Source organism: Xiphias gladius, chromosome 12, assembly GCF_016859285.1.
Source record: "Xiphias gladius isolate SHS-SW01 ecotype Sanya breed wild chromosome 12, ASM1685928v1, whole genome shotgun sequence".
Lineage (NCBI taxonomy): Eukaryota > Metazoa > Chordata > Actinopteri > Istiophoriformes > Xiphiidae > Xiphias > Xiphias gladius.
Genome location: NC_053411.1, coordinates 18,081,654 through 18,101,133, shown reverse-complemented (window position 1 = coordinate 18,101,133; position 19,480 = coordinate 18,081,654). Strand labels below are relative to the sequence as shown.

General features: G+C 43.3%; 1 protein-coding gene across 1 annotated transcript; it reads left to right on the top strand.

Moving 5' to 3' along the window:
• The first annotated feature begins 9,517 nt into the window (after window positions 1-9,517).
• LOC120797298 (acidic leucine-rich nuclear phosphoprotein 32 family member B-like) lies at window positions 9,518-19,299 on the top strand. The gene is made up of 7 exons (XM_040140851.1): window positions 9,518-9,697; window positions 13,029-13,178; window positions 13,965-14,087; window positions 14,837-15,023; window positions 15,678-15,775; window positions 16,197-16,266; window positions 17,090-19,299. The coding sequence occupies exons 1-7, from the start codon at window positions 9,644-9,646 to the stop codon at window positions 17,164-17,166; spliced, it is 759 nt and encodes a 252-aa protein (XP_039996785.1). The 5' UTR covers window positions 9,518-9,643; the 3' UTR covers window positions 17,167-19,299.
• The last annotated feature ends 181 nt before the right edge of the window (window positions 19,300-19,480 follow it).

The following is a 19,480-nucleotide window of genomic DNA, read 5'->3' as shown; positions in this document are numbered from 1 at the left end:
GCCCCGCAAATCACCTGACCCTTCCGCCCGACCAATCCAGACACCCCGAAAAACAGCCCGTATTTGCATAAACGGCGAACCACGCCCTCCTTCTACTTCTTCTACTTCTTCTTCTGTGCTTCTGTGCCATTCTGCTCTAGCAAAATGGACTGAAATGAGGGAGGAGCCGGAGGTGGGACGGATGAGACGAGGCAGTAGGACAGGGATTGGAGGAGAAGAAGAGAGGGAGAGGAGGGTTTTAGCGCGAGAGATGCAGAAGAGAGGGATTGAAAGAGACGAGAAGACGAAGAGAGGATGATGTTTAACAGCACGGTGCTCGGCCGGGCAGCACTGGATACCAACGAGGCTCTGGAGACTTACCAATGAGGCACGGTGTATGTGTACGTGCATGTATGTGTCTGTATGTGCGTTTCGACTTGTTCTTACTCTATTATGATCAAGCCAGCACAAATTCCTGCTTATCAGTTGAAACAGCTTATTTCTTTTTTTTTTGCGAAACTGTCTTCTTCCTCTCTCCTTACTTTTTTTCCCTTTTTTTTTTTTTGTCGTTGCTGCCACCTTTCTCTCCGAGTAATTCTGTCTTTTCTGCCTTGACTTGACTCTTGTGCTTTTCAACGGCCCTAGATTTCTCAGCAACTATCACAGTCTTCCCCGGCTTCTTTCCGTCCCTCTTTCTTTCTTTCTCTCTCGGCTAGCACTGCCTTCTAGCACGGCTCCATACTGTATACAGACCTATCACTAACCCGTGATCCAGAGCCACAGTAGGTCATCGGACCCTTCGGTTTATATCTGAGTATATCTCGTACTCTTTCTGGCACTTCTGCTAACATACCCTTAACCTTCTCAGAGTCTGCGTAGAATCTCAGCTCAGCGGCTGCACGCACGAACCAGCCGAATCCAAAAGCTGAGTGATGGTAAAATTTAGTTTTCGTGAGTGCATCTTTGGAATAAAGCCCTATCTGCAATAAGTAGATATTTCGAGGATGAAGGGGCGACTACTGGATCACTCATTTTCAAACTCATTTATCCTATGGTGGGAATTTCAGCAGGTTTTAGAGGCTTGAGGGTCGGGAGAGTCACTCAGCACATCAGTAAACACGTCAGCTCAAGCGGTGAAAAGGAAAACTCGGGGTTACAGGATTTGCCTGACAGCAGTGATATGCTAACACAACCAGCACAGGCCAGTTGCACTGAACAGAACTTTTCACCAGGTTTGTGAACTGATGAGCCTCAGTTTATTACAGTATAGACGAAGGGAAAGGTGCTTGTTTATTCTCTGTGTACTATTCTAACTTACCCATTCACAGTATTTTGTATTTACTGTGTGGAGTAGATGCTTGTTGATTCGTCTTATTTGTGTCTTCTGCATGCGGGACTGTGTGAACAGTGGTAGCCGTTCTCCAATTCCCTTATTACTGTATGTACACTATCTTCTTGACTCCACCTTACGAGAACCCAGATTCTTCAAATGTTCAACTTGGTTGCGGTTCACTGCCTTGCAAATGGGTAAATCAGTCACCGACGGACATCCTGTCAACTGCCATGATCACCTGGGAAAAACCCACACAGGGGACGACCTACCGCTCATTGCCAGCAGTCTGTCCACCAGCTGTACGTTGTCAATTGAGATTATTCTATAATCTTTAGCACCAACAGAATATCGGACCTTAACTGACACATTGTAGAATTTTCCTAGCGCCCCTAGTTACACTAAACCTTCTAGGACGCGCAGAAGTTGTTGGAAAAAACTCCGGGAGGCGCCGTCAAAATTCTCTAAACTTCAGAACGTCTGTAATGTTTTTGATCTTCCGAATATTCCAGAAACCTGGAAACGTTCTACACCGCTCGGAACTGTACCTGATCTACTGAAATTTCTGGAGCCTCGGTCGAATTCCTGAACCTCTGTCTCACCGTAAAGGTTTGTGAGTATTTCAGGTCTCCGGCGCCCCTCGAGAACTTCACACATTCTACGGCTTTGACGGGTCCACAGAACGAACCAGAAACGTTTGATTGTTCTTGGCAGCGCTCTGAAGCGTGCCATTACATTCGAGACGCTTTTGAGCATTTTAGAACTCGGGCTGTCTAAGAATGTTTCTGGACACACTGGGCATTCTGGGGCATTTCTAAACACCCAGGAGCGCCCAGAACATCGTGGAGCCCTCGACACCGTGTATAATTAGGGATTCAGGACCCTCCAGATATGCTGTCGTAGTTCTCTCTAACCAGTCGTTGTGGTAGAGTGTAATATCACTTTTGAGTATTCAGAACCGAACCTATTAGGTCAGTAAGCAGTCAGTATTGGCAGTAACGCGGCGGAAAATGAGAGGGCCCACACCCGAAGCCCAGAAGGCCTAGGCCCCTCTACCACACAGCTTAGCGCTCAATTCAACACTCTACTTTTATCACAGAAACAATTCAGTGAAGTCTCTCGGTCTGGTGCGTTAGGGTTAGATTTACTGCTTCTAGTTCTGGTCCCGGGAGCAACAGAATCTGAATGTGAAAGCACTCATATTTAGATCATGTCTCTTTTGCTGCCCTTTGAGGGGCTTCACTCCGTACTCCTCCCAGGTTTCTGCGCTTTTTCTTTTTTATGCGCACTTTGCCAGATCTCGTAAGTAATGGTGTAATTTGGCTCCCGTCCTACTACTAGATATCCATCTACTAGATAACGGTGTAATGTGCTACTACTACATGTCATAGTTCCCAAACAATGGTGTAATGTTTTCACAGTGTTGATTCATAAAAAAAAAAAGAAAAAAAGAAAAAATACTTTAATGACCATTAACATTCGAATTGGTGTGATTACAGTTTTCATAAAGTGATTTGATTACTGCTCACATGAGGTTACTGAAAAGTGTGCATAGGCAAATATTTCCCATGGTAACTATCAGCCGTGCTAGTTCCCCGGAGTCATGTGCAGGGTAAAGTGGGGCTTGTACAGTGGATAAAACTGCTGCAGCTACCTACCTGTTGTGTTTGAATTTATCAGCAGCAGTATGTCAGGTAGTATTCAGGAGACCTCACACAAAAGGTTGATGTTATTCATTGGTAAAGGCTCTTTAATAATTCAGCTATTTATCGCTGGTGTTAGATTACACTGACAAAACTACCTTTTACAGACAATGCACAACATCAGTTCATGTAAAAAAAAAAAAAAAAAACACTGGTTGAACCAAAGTTACGGGGGTTTTGCCTTTGATGGCGGCAGAACGCTTTTTATTGGCAGAACGTTGCCGGTATTTGTCTCACAGCTGCACGGGCTGAAGGATGCAGCTTTGGGACAAGTTGATGGGGAGTTTCCCGCGTGTTTGTGCGACTTCCAAGAGTTTTCTGATCCGGGTCGCGACTAACGGCGATGGAAAATGTTCTGGCAGTGGTCAGGGATCTCGTTCAGACGCTTGACGAAACACAAGACTGGAGAACTTACTATCATGTTCATGACTTGCTGGAATGGACATTCAGTATGGTGCTGGGTTCTTATCGACTCCATTGTACATTAGAATAAAAAACAAAAAAAAACTGAATCGCGTCAAGTACCCAGGCCGTCTTTGCGCGCACGGAGCTAAAGTTAGTAACCTTGGTAGAATGCTTGTTCCCATTTACCGCGGTAGAATTTTAAAAATGAAAACTGAAACCCACGCGGCTGGATATTTAATGCGTAGACTGTATTGTTTCACTGAAAAGCTTAGGGTTTTTTCTATCCAGGCATTATTTATTACGTCGTCGAACATCGGCAGGAATCTGTGCTAGCATGGCTAACGCTACTGTGCCGGATGTGACTAACCAGTTAGCCTTGCACATTCCCGTACTCGTGCTTTGGTGATGCAGTGTCACGTAGAATACTTAAAAGTAAAGTATTTAGTGCCTGAAAACTTAATATCTCAACCTAAATGTAACACTTTCTGTTGAAATTCAGAGGAAAAATACTCAGAATCTGTTTGGAAAACATCGTCAAAAGGATAGCCGTCATTTTAAACAGTTGGACTGTACATTCTTTTTGTCTAATTTTTTGCCCATTCCTTGCTAACTATTAATCTGATGATGCTGTGATTACAAAATAGTCATAATAATATACTATAATATACTATAATTGCAATATACTCCGTTAATTGCCCCACTAATTTCTGTTTCTGCAGGAGTTTACGGGAAGGGACTGAACCACGTGAAAATACCTAAACCCTTTTTCGTCGTTCTATTTCGACCAAACTCTAACTTACTTACGTACATGGGTGACAATGACTCAAACACTATTAAAACAACCAAGACACGAGTCCCTGGTTTACATTTATATTTATATTTCTACCTGGCCCAAAGTCAAATAACATACCACTACACAATGCAAACCAGGAAATTAAGAAAATAAGACATTTTTAACACACGGGAATGAGGTACTCTAACAGTAGTCTTCTCAGAATTTATAAGGAACCATTTTTGTGTTTAAAAAGGTACAGATACTTAATTTTTGTATGCTGAAGACGTATTCTGAATACTTACATGCCTTTGCTGTCACGACGCTACTGTAGCTGCTTTTTGTTAAGTCACGGCTGTACATCACCCAAAAAAAAAAAGAAATAAAAAAAAAAAAAGAAATTGTTAAACGGAAGTGAGACATTGGTCCAAAGTGCATTGTTTGTGGGGTGGCATCGTGCCGGCTGCTGACACGTTAGCTGACAATAGTAATAATTTACCAGGTCTTGAGCAGAGGGAAAAAAAAACATTTTGTAAAATGTTTGGTTCAGGGATGGAAGGTTTAAGAGAGTTCCTCTTGAAAAGGTATAATGGGTCTTTAGGACACAGATAGTTACAATAGAAATGAAAGGAAAAACTTGAGTGTTAACCAGGTTGCAGAGACTGAATATCATCTAGAAACTGTTCATAAGCTTTGAATACCGAGGCAATAAATGATGATCTAACAATAAAATCTAATGTTTCAATAAGAGGAAGAGATGGTTCTGAAGGAAAACTGTGGAACTGTCAAATATCTATCTGTCTATTTATTTAAATCAAAGAGCTTGGACCTTAGCCATCTCTTCTATTGCCAAAGCACACACATGACGACAACAGCAACAATACAACGACAAACCATGGAAACACTAGGTGATAGTCTCCCCTCGTTGTTTCTGCCTACCTGCTTTTCTGTAACTGTTACCGGTTGTTGTACAAGACGGGGGCTTGGAAGCACAACTTTGTTCAGTGTCTCTCTTAGATTTTTCTGTTTTCCGTCAGTGCGTTCTGAGTCTGAAGCCTGATTTACTGAGTCCGCCTGTGGAAAGTCCGTGAGCTGCATGCAACTGAACCGCTTTACGTCTGCTGTTTGAGATGGTTTTCCAAAAAATAATGGGGAAGTGTTTGTCCTGCTGGCTTTTATCTCACGCTGCTGTGAGCCCACGTTAACTGAAGCTCTTCATTTTATATCTTCCAGTTACTTAATAGTTGTTTTGTTTTTGTTTTTTTTATCTTTTGACTTGCTTGAGCTAAATTTGTATAGCACTCTTCTTCAAATTGCAAAGTGCTTTGAGACTTTTTTGAACTTTATTTTGCACCCCGTCAGGACTCTTTGTTGGACTTCTCTTTTCCTTTTCCTTCTTTTGTTTGTGTTTTCTTTTCTTCTGTGCCGATTTGCCCTCTATGGCGACATGTATTCTAACCTCAATGAGGGACTTGTACAGTGTTACCCTCCGTTTTCCCTTGTCATCTTGATGACAGTCAGACCTCGGCCACGTTACCTTCCTGAGTTCGGCGTCAACACCGCTCTGGGATCGACGGATCGAGCGTAGCACTCGAAACCAAACCTGCAGGATGAAGCTTTGGTTCCTGAGTGAATTTCCTCAATGGTGCGAGAGCTCTCAACGCAGAAATACTCTCTCTCTCTCTTTTTTTTTATTTTGTGTTTGTTTTGTTGTGTCCACACTTGAAAAGAGTCCGTTTTTCTTGCTGACCTAATACCCAGGTGTGTCGGTCGGACAGACAGACAGCAAATGCACCTTAATCTCAAAACTCCATAGTTCTCATGTTGAGGACATATCAAGAGGCTCATGGTCTTTGTGAATAAAGTTCAAGAACAACTTTCGAGCTCCTCTGATTGTCGAATGGAATCAAACCGAAGGTAATTTGATGTTCGGCTAAATTAAACGACCTGTTTAGCATTAACAACCCGTTAATAAACTGGTAACTCGCACACTAAAGACAAAAAAACCAACCCCCCCTATTTAGTGCTGCCTCCATGAATTCACTGGTTAAAGGAACAGTTCAACATTCTGGGAAATACGCTCATTCGGAGAGTTAGATGACGAGACTGATACAACCGTGAGGCCTCTATGCTAAATATGAGGATACAGCCAGGAGACAGTTAGCTTAGCTTAGCATAAAAACTGGAAACGGGGAAAAAACAGCCTTGCTCTATCTATCAACATCTTTAAAGCTCAGAAGTTTTCAACCAAGATCCATTTTTGATCCAAATTTGCCAGTTTAGGTTTTTTTTGCACACAAAAGAAATCCTTTTTTGTTTTTTTTGTTTGCTTCCTTTCGTTTTTGACACACCCACCTAGGCGTGTAACCCCAATCGAAGAGATTAATCCTGCTAATTCTGCAGCTTCGATGTTTGTAAAATTGAAACTACAGTCTGCACCGCGATTTTCCAGGGGTGCGGTAATGTGGCCTTGGTCTGACCTGCGGCTGTTCCAAAACGCTGCACGCCTTGTGGCTGTATAAAATAGCCCTATGCCTATGGAACCCAGTGTCTTCTGGTGAGCTACATGTGTGTATGTGAGTATATACACACATCCTCGTTGCTATTTATTTATGTATAGTATGTATTCATTTGGTTATTTATTTATTGATCGATTCCTGAGTCCTATTTATTGGTTCGGCACCTGTGGCGTATTTGACGATTGCGGATACATTGGGGTATGATGTGGGGGGTGGAGGGACATTTTCGGGGGGGTCAATGGAAAAACCTCGCTGTTATACTAACTCTTAACTGTTGCTCTCCTCGTATTGGACGATGATATAATCTAAGACCACTGTATGTACAATTGCTTGTCGTGAAGATGAACTACAATGTAATGACAATAAAGAATTAACACTGTGTTGACAACAAGACTCCAATATGTTCTTCACAGATAGATAGACGGATGGACGGATGGACGGATGGATGGATGGATGGATGGATGGATGCATGGATGGATAGACAGACCGAGAGATAGATGGATAGATGGACGGATGGATGGATGGATGGATAGACAGACAGACTGAGAGATAGATAGACAGATAGACGGATGGACGGATGGATGGATGGATGGATGGATGGATGCATGGATGGATAGACAGACCGAGAGATAGATGGATAGATAGACAGATGGACGGATGGATGGATGGATGGATAGACAGACAGACTGAGAGATAGATAGACAGATGGACAGATGGACATGGATGGATGGATGGATAGACAGATCAAGAGATAGATGGATAGACAGATAGACAGATGGACGGATGGATGGATGGATGGATGGATGGATGGATAGACAGATCAAGAGATAGATGGATAGACAGATAGACATATGGATGGATGGATGGATGGATGGATAGACAGACCAAGAGATAGATGGATAGACAGATGGATAGATGGATGGATGGATGGACAGACCGAGAGATAGATGGAAAGATAGACAGATATATAGACGGATGGACGGATGGATGGATGGATGGATAGACAGACAGATAACGCAACCGTAACTGTACAAAAGTGAAAAAGCCTCATAAAACCAGCAATAAAACCAAAAGAAAATGCTCGACCATTGTTCTGAAAGCCATATGATATGACAGTCATGTCACTGAACGCAGCCATCAACTGTGTGTGTGTGTGTGTGTGTGTGTGTGTGTGTGTGTGTGTGTGTGTGTGTAAAATAAACGAAATCAAACATGCTGTAGGAGTGAAGAAGGGAAACAACCAGTCCAGCTCGAGTGAATTGCACGGCACCTTTCGAGTTACATGAAGAGCTGAAACAGAAACACCACATTTAAAACGACATCATTTAACATCAGCTACCAGTGGAAAAACTTTTCAGATCCCTCGGTTTAACTGCAGTTACGACTCTTGTCTGTCTTCAGAAGCGCGAGTCCTGCATCCGGATCTGTGCCACAGCACAAGCACAGAAGTGTTAACAGCCCAATTTGCCCAGAGTCCGAAAGTGAAAGTACCCAGTGTGCGGGCGAAACTGCCGTATTAGAGCTCTGCTGTCACACATCATACCGCTGGGCCATGGTCGCAGTGCACTGCGTTACGATGGAAATACCATTACATGTTGTGGAGCCGAGTCTCGGCATTTCGCGAGCTGCTCGGCGGGTTGATGTTCTGTAAAACGACGCATCGCGTTCTGTACCTGTAGCAGTAACAGGTAACTACAGCCGTCGGGGAAAGGCAGTGGAGTAGGTGTGCAAAGCAACGTAGAATTAAAAAGACTGCCATAAATCACAAGTACCCCGGAGATCACGTTTCGTGCTGGCGTGTGATTGGTGTGAACGACATCCCATTTTTAATGGGAAAAAAAAAAGGCAGGTTTATTTCAAAAATGTGTTTTACTATCTGTTTGGTCGTCAACGTGCGTTCGGAAGGCGAAACTTCCGATGATTTCTGAGGGCAAGTAAATGCAGCACGCAGGCTTGACCCACTTTTCACACGCCACTGGAACGTTTCACTCGGTCCTCGTCCCGGATCAAGTTCCGCGGAAAAAGCGACATCCGGACGGGAAGTAAAACCGTTGGCCTTCAGAGTAAGTGCACGATGTCCAGGGCCTCTGTACGTGACGGACATCCTCTGGAGTACACGGGACACTGGACGCGTACGGTTACATGGCTCGGCTGCATTTTTTTATTTCTGTGTTATACCAAACATCTGACCCATTCCCCACGGGATCACGAAACACAGACACTGCCGTTTTACAGGAATAAAACAAAGCCAAAGCTACTAAAGCTCCAACATAACAAGAGCTTCTGTTTTCTCTCAAACAACATTTATGTGGAGAAAAAAATGACCTGCACAGGGAAGAACTGCTACCTGTCAGCAGTTTATCCTGATGAAGGCTTTCCCCCCTCTTTTTTCCCAGGTTTTCTCCAACTGTCTAATGTAAATGTTTCCAGTCCGGACAATATCGGTTTTTACTTTACCAATCAAAGTATCATGCAGTTAAATATTGTCTTACATCGAGATTTTGAGGAATTGTATACAACATAATTATCAGTGCCATATTCTTTTTTTTTTCTTTATCATCCTGAATATACACATTTCTGTTTTGGTCCGTGTGTTATCAACACTTTGCCTTTGACTCTGAGCGAAAACAGGTTGAGCTCAAACTAATGTTCAGCTTTTCATTATTAAAAAAACTATTAAAAAATTATCTGCGATCTTATAGATTTAATATTGTGGTACATCCCAGCTGCAAATGCATGTCAGTTTTAGAAAACGAAATTTTGCATTTCCGCTGCGCTCATGAGAGTTGTATTTTGAAATCTTCCCCGGAAGTGTTGCGTTTTTTACTGCCGCTAACTTCATAGTGGTTCCGCGTGTTGATAGTGAAGACGGGATCGAGGAGAAACAAGTTTTTCGCACCGCAGAGACCCGAACTCAAGCCGAAACCAGAGGAAAATGGACATGAAGAAGAGGGTCTCCTTGGAGCTGAGGCACCGGTCGCCGACAGAAGTGAGTTCCCGGGTTTGTTTCGTTGATTATCGGAGACGTTGCGGTGTAAACTTGACCGGCCGGAGAAGGAGGGGTGGCGAGCACATGGCAGGATGTTCTGCAGCTCCCTGAAAGTGCCGAAATGTATATTTACTCCTCACAGCCAAGCTCCGATCAACCCGTAAACTCTGTAACACAACTTGAATTAGTTATATTTAAATCCTCATTTCTCTCCCGGAGGTCCGGATTTCCCTGACCGTTTTATCGCCAATTAACAGCTGCGTGCTTGCGCTGTTTACCGCTTTGTTTTCATTGCTAACTTCACACTTTCCTCGTTTTTATTTAGCTCAAAATTGTCTCGCACATTCGTTAATCACGAGTTGAGGACGGTTCTTTTGTAACGAAACTTGCATAAGAAATGCACATCCGTATCTCCCGGGGCCTGGCTAATTTCTGGGATCGCACTACTTCGAAATTACAAGGCGGTTTATAGCTGATTTGTAAAAGCCTGTTCGCAACTTAAATATACAAATAGTTGGGTTTTATTTTTGTTTGTTTGTTTTTTCAATCGCCCAATTTAAATACCAATAGTAGTGAAATTTTTGTGGAATAAGTTTCCAGTAACGGGTAAATGTTTGCAAGCAAAAATGACTCGTCACGATATTGCCTTTAGCGCTTAATACTCGTGTAAAGCAGGAAATGCGTTATTTCTCGACTTGCACACTAATGTTTATTTATATTTATTTGCAACTACAAACGCATGTTTTTACAGCCTCTCAACTTTAGGTTTAAATATTTAAAAACGCTATTGATATTAGCGCCTCTCCAGAGATTAGTTGGAGCCCGTGTGCTAAGGGCGCGTAGCCAGCGGCGGGCTAGCTGCTAGCTTGCTAAAGAGGCTACTTCGTGTGCCCGGGTTTTGCTGCGGTCGCCCGGTTCGCGCCCTTAAACCGATATAAACCGGGTTGTTTGCAGTCGGCGGGTTGTTGGGGGGCGGCGGGGGACGGGGGCTGGGCGCTGGGGGCGCCGTAAGCGAGGAGGCCAGCGGAGGAACCGTTACCGGAGAGCTAGCAGGTGGGCTAACCGAGCAGCATCACGTGTCCCGGGAGTTTACAAACAGTCCCGACCAGGGTCCGTCCCAACATGAGACGGTACAAGAATCCTTCACACTAGCACGCCCCCTCTGCGTTGTCCCAACGTTAAGTCCTCCCCTTGAACTGTGGATATGAATGTTTTTTTAGTTTTTTCATGTTTTTATTGTTTTATTATTTTTTAAAATAAACTGAGTCCGATCCGAAAAAAAAATCTCTAACCCAAATTCCAAAATTATGTATGTTAAAAATGTTCTTTTTTTATGTCCAATTACAATATTGAAAAGTAAATATTGATATTGACTAAGATCCACAAATAAATGCTTTTAGCTTGGCCTCACGTTCATGCAACACCTGAGCTTCTGACACCAAAATGATACTACACCCACGACACCGACTCGCTGATTTCCCTCTGTAGTTGTCAAAGTGCAGCGTGTTCGCCTCCAGATCTGAAGATATATATTTTTTTTTCAACCGAAAGGCAGTGCGGTGTTCCCGCTCCTCCATCCCAAGCAGTGCCCCCCGTCCGCCCGGGAGCTGTGGCCAAAAGCCAGGACGTTGCGTGCGGGTGCGTCGTCGTCAGCGACTCGCTCAGCGTCCCTCCGAGTTAAAGAACGACAAGCACACACGTCGTCCCCGATGGGACGGTGTCCTGCTCCCAAGCGCCTTTTGGTTTTGGGTGAAGGGGCAGATTTCAGGCCTCCATCGGTTTTTCCTTTTCGGTCCATTCATCGCTCTGTCTGTAAAATGTCAGAAAAACGATGAAAAAAGCTCCTAATAATTTCACACAGCCCAGAGTGGCGTCTTCAGATGTCTTGTTTTGTCCAACCAACAGTCCGAAACCCCAGATATCCAGTTTACTTTCAGATATGACGAAGAAAAGCATCAAATCCTCACAATTGAGGAGCTGGAACCAGCGAATATTTGGTATTTTTGCTTAAAAAAAACCCGACTAAAACAGGTATTCAATTATCAAAATAGCTGCTGATTCATTTTCAGTCACTCAGTTAATGGACTAATCATCGCAGCTCCACTGTGCATCACTGGTGGCCTCCACCCAGGGGCTGCAGATGAAAAATGAGCTTTTAGTTAACGTCTGGTGCAGTAAGTCTACTGTGCATTGTTAAATAAAAATTATGTACTTTTGTACTGTGAGAAATATATTTAGTTTTTCATCTGATGAAAGACGCCAAAATTTCAAACGTTGTCTTAATACGGGCAGATGTGTCTCAGATTTGCAAACTTATTAGAGTTCAAACCATCTGATTAAAGGAGAAGTGAATGAGATGACACAGTTGGATCACTAAGAGAAGTTCTGGCGTTCAGGCCCCGGTCCGAGGCCTAATGTGTTTCCAACTTCCAGTAAAAATTTGAAACACACGGAGAGTACAACGATATTGTACATTCTGATTTTCTAAAAACTATCCCTTTGGTTTTCACCTCTCCTCGTTTGGCATATTCAGACTGGCCGCTGAGAAGACACCGGGCAAAACGAGCCTGTGAATTAGTCATACCCACAAAAACAGTCATCTAATCGAGAAATGAGTTATTTTTAGATCGCAACTATAAAAATGTTCCCTAGTTTCAGCTAATTTCTAAAAAACACCTCCCACCCGGTCTGAAATTAAATTTCAGGGAGTTATAATAGAATAAATTACATCAAGGAGAACATTTCAAAGTTAAAGATTTTTCTAAATCAAGCTTCATTATCCATATGTAACGTATTGTGTGGACGTGTGGGGAAATACACATAAAACAAATGCACATCCACAACCAAAACCACCTAGAATGATCCAACTCGACCGTATAGTTAGAAATGAGTCATTTCATGAAATGTTGGTTTAAACTCAGACAAAGTCAACGTGATTCGAGAGGGATTTCCATGCTGGGGGGGGGACACGAACAAATCATAAATTCATACTTTTTTCTTCTTTTTTTTTTTTTTTTAATGAATATACTAGAGCTCATCGTTGTATTTGAGTTAACAGAATTCTGAACAGCTGTAGCGAGGAAGTGAAAACAGGTAGCACACTTATTATTATATTTAAAAATAATCCATTGAACAAATTAAAAAAAAAAAAAGCCTTAACCTTTTCAGACTGAAGAAATCTATATGTTGTTGTTTTCTAATATCATATTTGAGTAAATGATTTTTTTAGTTTCTTGCCTTATTATTTGTTTGTTATTGGCTGCGGACTGAAATGAGTGAACTAAATAAAGAAGACTGGGCTAACTAACCCCGCCCGGCTCCCTCCCCTCAGGTCCAGGAGCTGGTTCTGGACAACTGTCGCTCTAGTGAAGGGAAGATCGAAGGAATCACGGCAGAGTTCTCGAATCTGGAGCTGCTGAGCCTCATCAACGTCGGCCTGACCAGCGTAGCAGACATCCCCAAACTGGACAAACTCCAAAAGGTGAGAGGACGGAGCGCACCCCGTACCCACTTTCTGTAACTTCGGTCAGGTACAGGAGGAAAAACCCAAATGACTGCGCGTGTGTAATAAACCTCACTTTCCTGCTATTATGTTAATATCAGATACAAATGTAAATGTCTAATGAACCATCTATTGCATTTAACGGTGTTTCTGGTCACTTTATAAATAGGTTCAATTAAGCAATACTGACGTATTAGAATGTCCAGAAAATAATCTGGAGATGAATCGATAATGATAATCATTAGTTGCAGTTAGAAGTGATCAAGAAACTAAACATTTAAGAAACCATCATTGTCATACAGGTTGAGATCCCGAACCGTTGCTGCTATTAATGACAGTTTTTGATAAACTGTTAAACTAAAACTACACTATAAATGTGTGTTTTCTTTTTTCTTTTTTATTATTGTACACATATGCATAAAAGCAGATAATAGAAATAAGACGGATGTGACTGGAGAGGTCAAGAAGCGACAGGCTTATACAACGACCTGGACCTCAACTTAAGAAAAAGAGAGCAAAGGGATGAAAATGATTTGGAAGAAATAAATGATTTTAAAAATACCTGTCATGATTTCTCATACCCCATGGGCGTCTTTAAATTGCTATTTTTGTCTGACCAACAATCTGAGCTCAAAGATTTTTCATGTACAACGATATAAAAAACAGAGAGAAGGAGCAAATCCTGACATTTGAGAAGCTGGAATCGGCGAATCGTCACCATTTCTGTTGATAGAGAGAATAAAACAAATCTTTCTCCTGCTGCAGTTGGAGCTGAGTGACAACAGGATATCGGGCGGTCTGGAGGTCCTGGCGGAGCGGCTGGTGAACCTAACGCACCTCAACCTCAGCGGGAACAAGTTCAAAGACATCAGCACCTTGGAGCCCCTGGTGGGTGGAGTTCGACCCTCATTATCATTAAAAGCTTGTAACCTGAATACTTGTCTGCCTAAACTGGTGAGGGTGGGGGCATCGTGGTTTGAACTGGCCACAGTGGCAGTAAACAAACGTGTATTTACTCTTACCCCTTTGTGCTGCACATTACAAAGGTCTTCAGATAGTAGTCAGCAGATATCAACAGGAAAGCCTCAGAAAGTTTTCAAACATTAAATGTATTTAACGTGACACTTTTTCTTCCAAAACATCGAGTGGGGTTGAAAATACATAACCCAGGAAAGCCGTGGTCACATACCCTGAACCAAACGTTTTGTTTGTTTTTGGGTTTTTGTCTGATTTTGTCTGCGAACCTTCCGAGTCAAAAATCTGCTGCAGTAATAAAACCAGTAACTCTGCTGGTCAGTCTCATCCTCACACCTGAGTTGTCAAGGTTCCTTTTTACTTCCTATTTTTGTTACTAATGAATTGGTTGCTTATTATCATTTATTACGTCCACCAGCAGCTACCATGGTCCAAAGTGATGTCTTCAAATTGTTCACTTTGTTTGACCACCAGCCAGAACGTCTCAACATAATTCGGTCTGCGGTGACATGGTAGAAGCCTACATCAGTCCGCGTGTTGAATTCCTAAACCGCGTTCGCACTTGAACCATTTCTCATATTTCTGTAAATTAAAAAACGCTCTGCGGTTCGTTGTGTGGAGACGGTGCGAGTGTGTCATCGCGTCTGTTGTCTCCCCATCAGAAAAAGTTGCCCCAGCTGAAGAGTCTCGACCTGTTTAACTGCGAGGTGACCAACCTGGCCGACTACAGGGAGTCCATCTTCAAGCTCCTCCCCCAGCTCACCTACCTGGACGGCTACGACATCGACGACTGCGAGGCCTCCGACTCGGACGGAGAGGGAGACGGAGTCGAGGATGAGGACGAAGAAGGTGAGGGTTCGTTGTCGGGCCGTGAGACGCGGCGGCGCCGGGGTTTGATTGCCGTAAATCCTGCTCTGATCTTGTTGAGCGACGGAAGGGTTCTGCTCGGGCAGAATTCATGCTGGCTTCACTTATAATTCACCTCCAGCAAAAACAAAAGCACAGTTGTATCGTGCTTCTGCCTTGTGACACTGTTATGCATGTAGAGCTCCAACAGTTGGTCGATTGACAGAAAATTCCTATCAAGATAATCGATTAAGTTTGTGTTCAAGCAGAGGCACCAAATATTCTCTTACTCCAGCTTCTCAAATGGGAGGATTTGCTGCTTTTACTTTGTAGTGAACTTAATGTCTTTGGGTTCTGGACTGATGGTTGGATAAAACAAGAAATTTGAGCAAAACGATCATTTCATGAAGAAAATAATCATTAGCTCTTAGTTAATTAACGATCATTATTGAATAATCTGTTGATCCTTTTTTGTGATCGATTTGATTAATTAATGGTTTAGTCCTAAAAAATTAGCAAAATGTTTGAAAATGCTCGTCGCGATTTTTCCAGAGCTCGTTGTGACGTCTCCAAATGTCCTGGTCCAAAACCCCAACGTACGAACCAGTCTGTGTAGTCCCATAGTCCGTATGTCATGATATGCTTTGTGTGTTCCAGAGGGTGAATCGGAGGACTTTGAGGAAGAGGAGGAGGAGGATGAGGAGGACGTAGTAGCTGAGGAGGAGGACGACGACGACGACAGCGGTGACGATGAGGTGTTTGTTTTTGTTTTATTGGACGGAAATGCGTCCAGAGATCTGAACGTGTCCGGTCTTAACCGAAGTTCACACCATCGAGTTAAATGACTGTGGTTGTTGAAAAAGACATGAAGGCGTGGGAACTCGTTTTTACCAACCGGAGTCTCTCTTAGCTTCGTGCGTCTGCCGCATCGTATTTTGTGGTAATTTAAAGCAACGTTTAGGTTGAATTGTTCCGATTTTTGAGGCCAAATATGTTCCACGAAAAGTTTGTCATGTGACCCGGCCTGTGGAGGTTGGCGAGTGTGTGTGTGTGTGTGTGTTTTCGTTTAGACAAAGTTTGTGTGCAGCTGCTGTTGTTTAGACGACACGGGGTTTGCGAGCGATTTGACGCAACAACCTTCAACGGACGAACCCCTCTCTCTGTCCCTCTCTGTAGGACGGAGAGGTGAATGGAGATGTGGACAGTGAAGAGGACGAAGAGGATGAGGAAGACGAGGAGGATGATGGTGAGTATCACCGTGGCTCCTGTGGTTCCACACAATCGTGTGCACCAGCCGTTTGCATATGAAGCGCTTTATCTGTCACGTTCTCTCACACTTCATTTCACCGACCATCCGTTTCCTTTATGAATACACGCACTTCATTCTTACACCGTCTTATCGCCGAGGCTTACACTCAGTCAGTTTAGGGGACTGCCCCACTCTAAGCACATCAATCGCAAGCCATTAATAAACTTCAGAGAGAGATTGATGAAGTTTACACAAAGATTGCCACCTGACCTGTGAAGATCAGCACTGTTTTCTTTATATCAAACTTAAACAATGGTGAACTTGGCGCGCTGTACGTCCCCTGCCTCTGTGTTGCCTGTTTTAATTAGCACCCGACGGTGTAGCTTTGATACCGTCTTCTCATTATTGCTCTGCTTGTTTAATATCGATTGGGCACACGCGCAGTAACGTTTTAGTTTCCGCTGCAGCCGCTGGTTATTTTCGTTTTCCGTTAACCTGCCGGTTGTTTTTCTCGGTTAATTGTTTGGTCTATAAAACGTCAGAAAATTGTGAAATGTGAACCACGACATCCTGGAGCGCAGGGCGACGTCTTCGTAGCAGCCGGAAACCTAAAACTATTCAAAAAAAGCAATCATCAGATAATTGGAAGTTTTGTTTGAATGTTGACCAAAATGATGAATCTATTATCAAAACAGTTGGCAACTGATTTTCTGCTGATCAATTAATCGACCAATCAGTGCAGCTCGAGTCCACGGTCTCCGTTAAATAAACCGTTACGAATGTTACAGTTGTGGTTGAACCTCTGGCGTCTCCTCTGCAGATGAGGACTCGTCTCCGGCCAAAGGAGAGAAGAGGAAGAGGGACCCCGAGGATGAGGACGATGAAGATGATGATTAAGGACCCGCAGACACCCCGCTAACCCCTCTGACCTCTCTCGCCCGGTGACCCCCCCCCCCCTCCGCCCGCAACACACCCCAACACCAACGACACTGGCCCTGCTCCTCTGACTCCTCCCCCCTCCACTCGGCCGTCTCCTGGGCTGCATCTCCTTTCTGAAACTGGTCTCCTCCCACCGCGCTCTTGTCAGACCCCCTCTCGCAGATAGAAACTGCTCCCGCTAGCTTATAAAGCACCTCTGTATTCCTCCCGGTTTTTCCTCCCTCGCGGGTTTTTGTCACGATCCCAGGTGGTCTCTAGTCCGGGGTTTTTACTCACATTTCCGCGGCTCGATCCAAAGTATTCCTTAACTTCTAAAAGATACCCTGCTATGTAAAGAACGACAATTTACATAATATAATAACACAAAAGTTTCCCCTGAAGGAAGCTGGATGATAACCTGGTCTGTGATTATTACTTTCTGGCACCTGTGCGTTTGTGGCGACACACTTTTGCGAACTCAGGAATAGGATGCAAGCTTCAAATTCACACAGCAGATCAAATCTCCAGCTAATGATTGTTTTCATTATCGATGAATCTGCCGATTGTCGTCACGATTATTGGTTCTGTCTGTAAAAAAATGTCTCTGGTTCCAGCCTCGAAGTGTCTTTCAGAGGCTGGAACCAGACAATGTTTGGCATTTCCGTTTAGAAAAAGGAATTAAACAGTGACTTGATTACCACAACAGTTGCAGGTTAGTATTCGCTCCATCAGTTCATCAGTTTATCGAGTTGTTGTTTCAGTCCTACGACGGATTAAACTTGAGACTCTGAGGCCACAGCCCCCCCCAGCCACTTCTTAATTAGAAAATAAGGCCTGACGTCGAGCAGCATGGAGTGCCTCTGTGACATTAGCAGAAACCCTTTACTTTTTCACATGAAAAGGATTATATAAATTATACTTTACAATATGCAACTGGACAGAGTTGATTATTGATTTTTGGCGTTAAACCTTGACAGAAATCCATGTAGGAAAGAGGCCTTTGGTGATCGTGTTTTGTGGCTGAAATGGGGGGAAAAACCTGTTCTCTAAATACGATAAAACAGAACCTCAGATTAAAGATAAAAACCCATTATTTTTCTGCATTTCTTTGCGATTTATTACATTGGCGGAATTTTTGCGTTTCTCAGGACATAACGTCACGAGGCGGCGTGTCTCTCCGTTTCATACACAAGAAAAACACGTGACGGGAACGTATCACAATTTTAACTCTATATTTCTTCTCCGTTAACAAGTAAAGGCATCAGTGGTTGCAAGAAGCTCACAAACGATGCATCACAGAGGCGAGATTTTTGCTGTAATCTAGTTTGTTTTCTTAGTTACTTTGTGATCAAAACAGAAGCTTCTGTTTTCTTTCCTTGTTTGAATCACAAACCATCTCGATCACGAGAAACGTTTGCTATATAAGGCTTCGAAATCACTTTTGTGTTTTTTTTGTTTTGTTTTTGTGATATTTTGTTAGCTCAGTTAAAGTGTCGGTTTTCTCGTGGTCGTGGCGTAATTACTCGGTGAACACATAATAACCAGGGTTTCAAGAGAGGACAAAACACGAGAAACAAATACATTTGGGTCTTTTCTGTGGAAGGAGATAGAACAAGGGCTCATGGGAGGTAACGGCACTTTTGGGATGCGCAAACCCCCCCCCCCCCCCCCAAAACCCTTGATTACTCCTTTTTGTCCCCCCGACTTTTCCATCTTCCCCGACACCCCTCTCTGACATCATCACTCTGGGACTGAACCAGCAGCTTTGACTTCTTCACCGTGCTCCAGACAGGCTCTGCGATGTCACTGACGGACAGTCGAACCTAGTGAATGTGCCCCCCCCCCCCCCCATTTCCCAGAGGCCGAGCGTGCTCAGGGCAAACTGTGTTCTCTCTCTTTTTTGCCAACAGAGCTTTTTAAAAGAAATATTTTTTCAAAGAAATTGTTTTTTGTTTAATTTTGTATGGTTGTCTGGGGACACACACTCTCTCTCTGTCTCTCTCTCTCTCTCTCTCTCTCTCTCTCTCTCTCTCTCTGTCTCTCTCTCTCTCTCTGCCTCTGTTTTCATTTCTCTCCTGAGAGATCCAGTTGTTCCTTCACACTTACACTGACTTAGTTGAATTTTTTTTTTTTTTTTTTTTTTACTTTCTGTAACTTAAAGGAAAAACAAACCAAAAAAAAAAACATACAAAAAGGACTTTGTAAATAAAATCTTAACATTTTGCTCCTGGCGTCTCCTCTCTCGCCTTTTGTCTCCCTGAATCACAACGCTTCCCCTCATTGCGTTCGAATC

What these genes read in the sequence shown, in the direction of transcription:
- LOC120797298 (XM_040140851.1), top strand. Translation starts at nt 9,644, where the DNA reads ATGGACATGAAGAAGAGGGTCTCCTTGGAGCTGAGGCACCGGTCGCCG. An exon ending in AACTGGACAAACTCCAAAAG is followed by an intron (nt 13,179 to 13,964) that starts GTGAGAGGACGG and finishes CTCCTGCTGCAG; the next exon opens with TTGGAGCTGAGTGACAACAG. An exon ending in GGAAGACGAGGAGGATGATG is followed by an intron (nt 16,267 to 17,089) that starts GTGAGTATCACC and finishes TCTCCTCTGCAG; the next exon opens with ATGAGGACTCGTCTCCGGCC.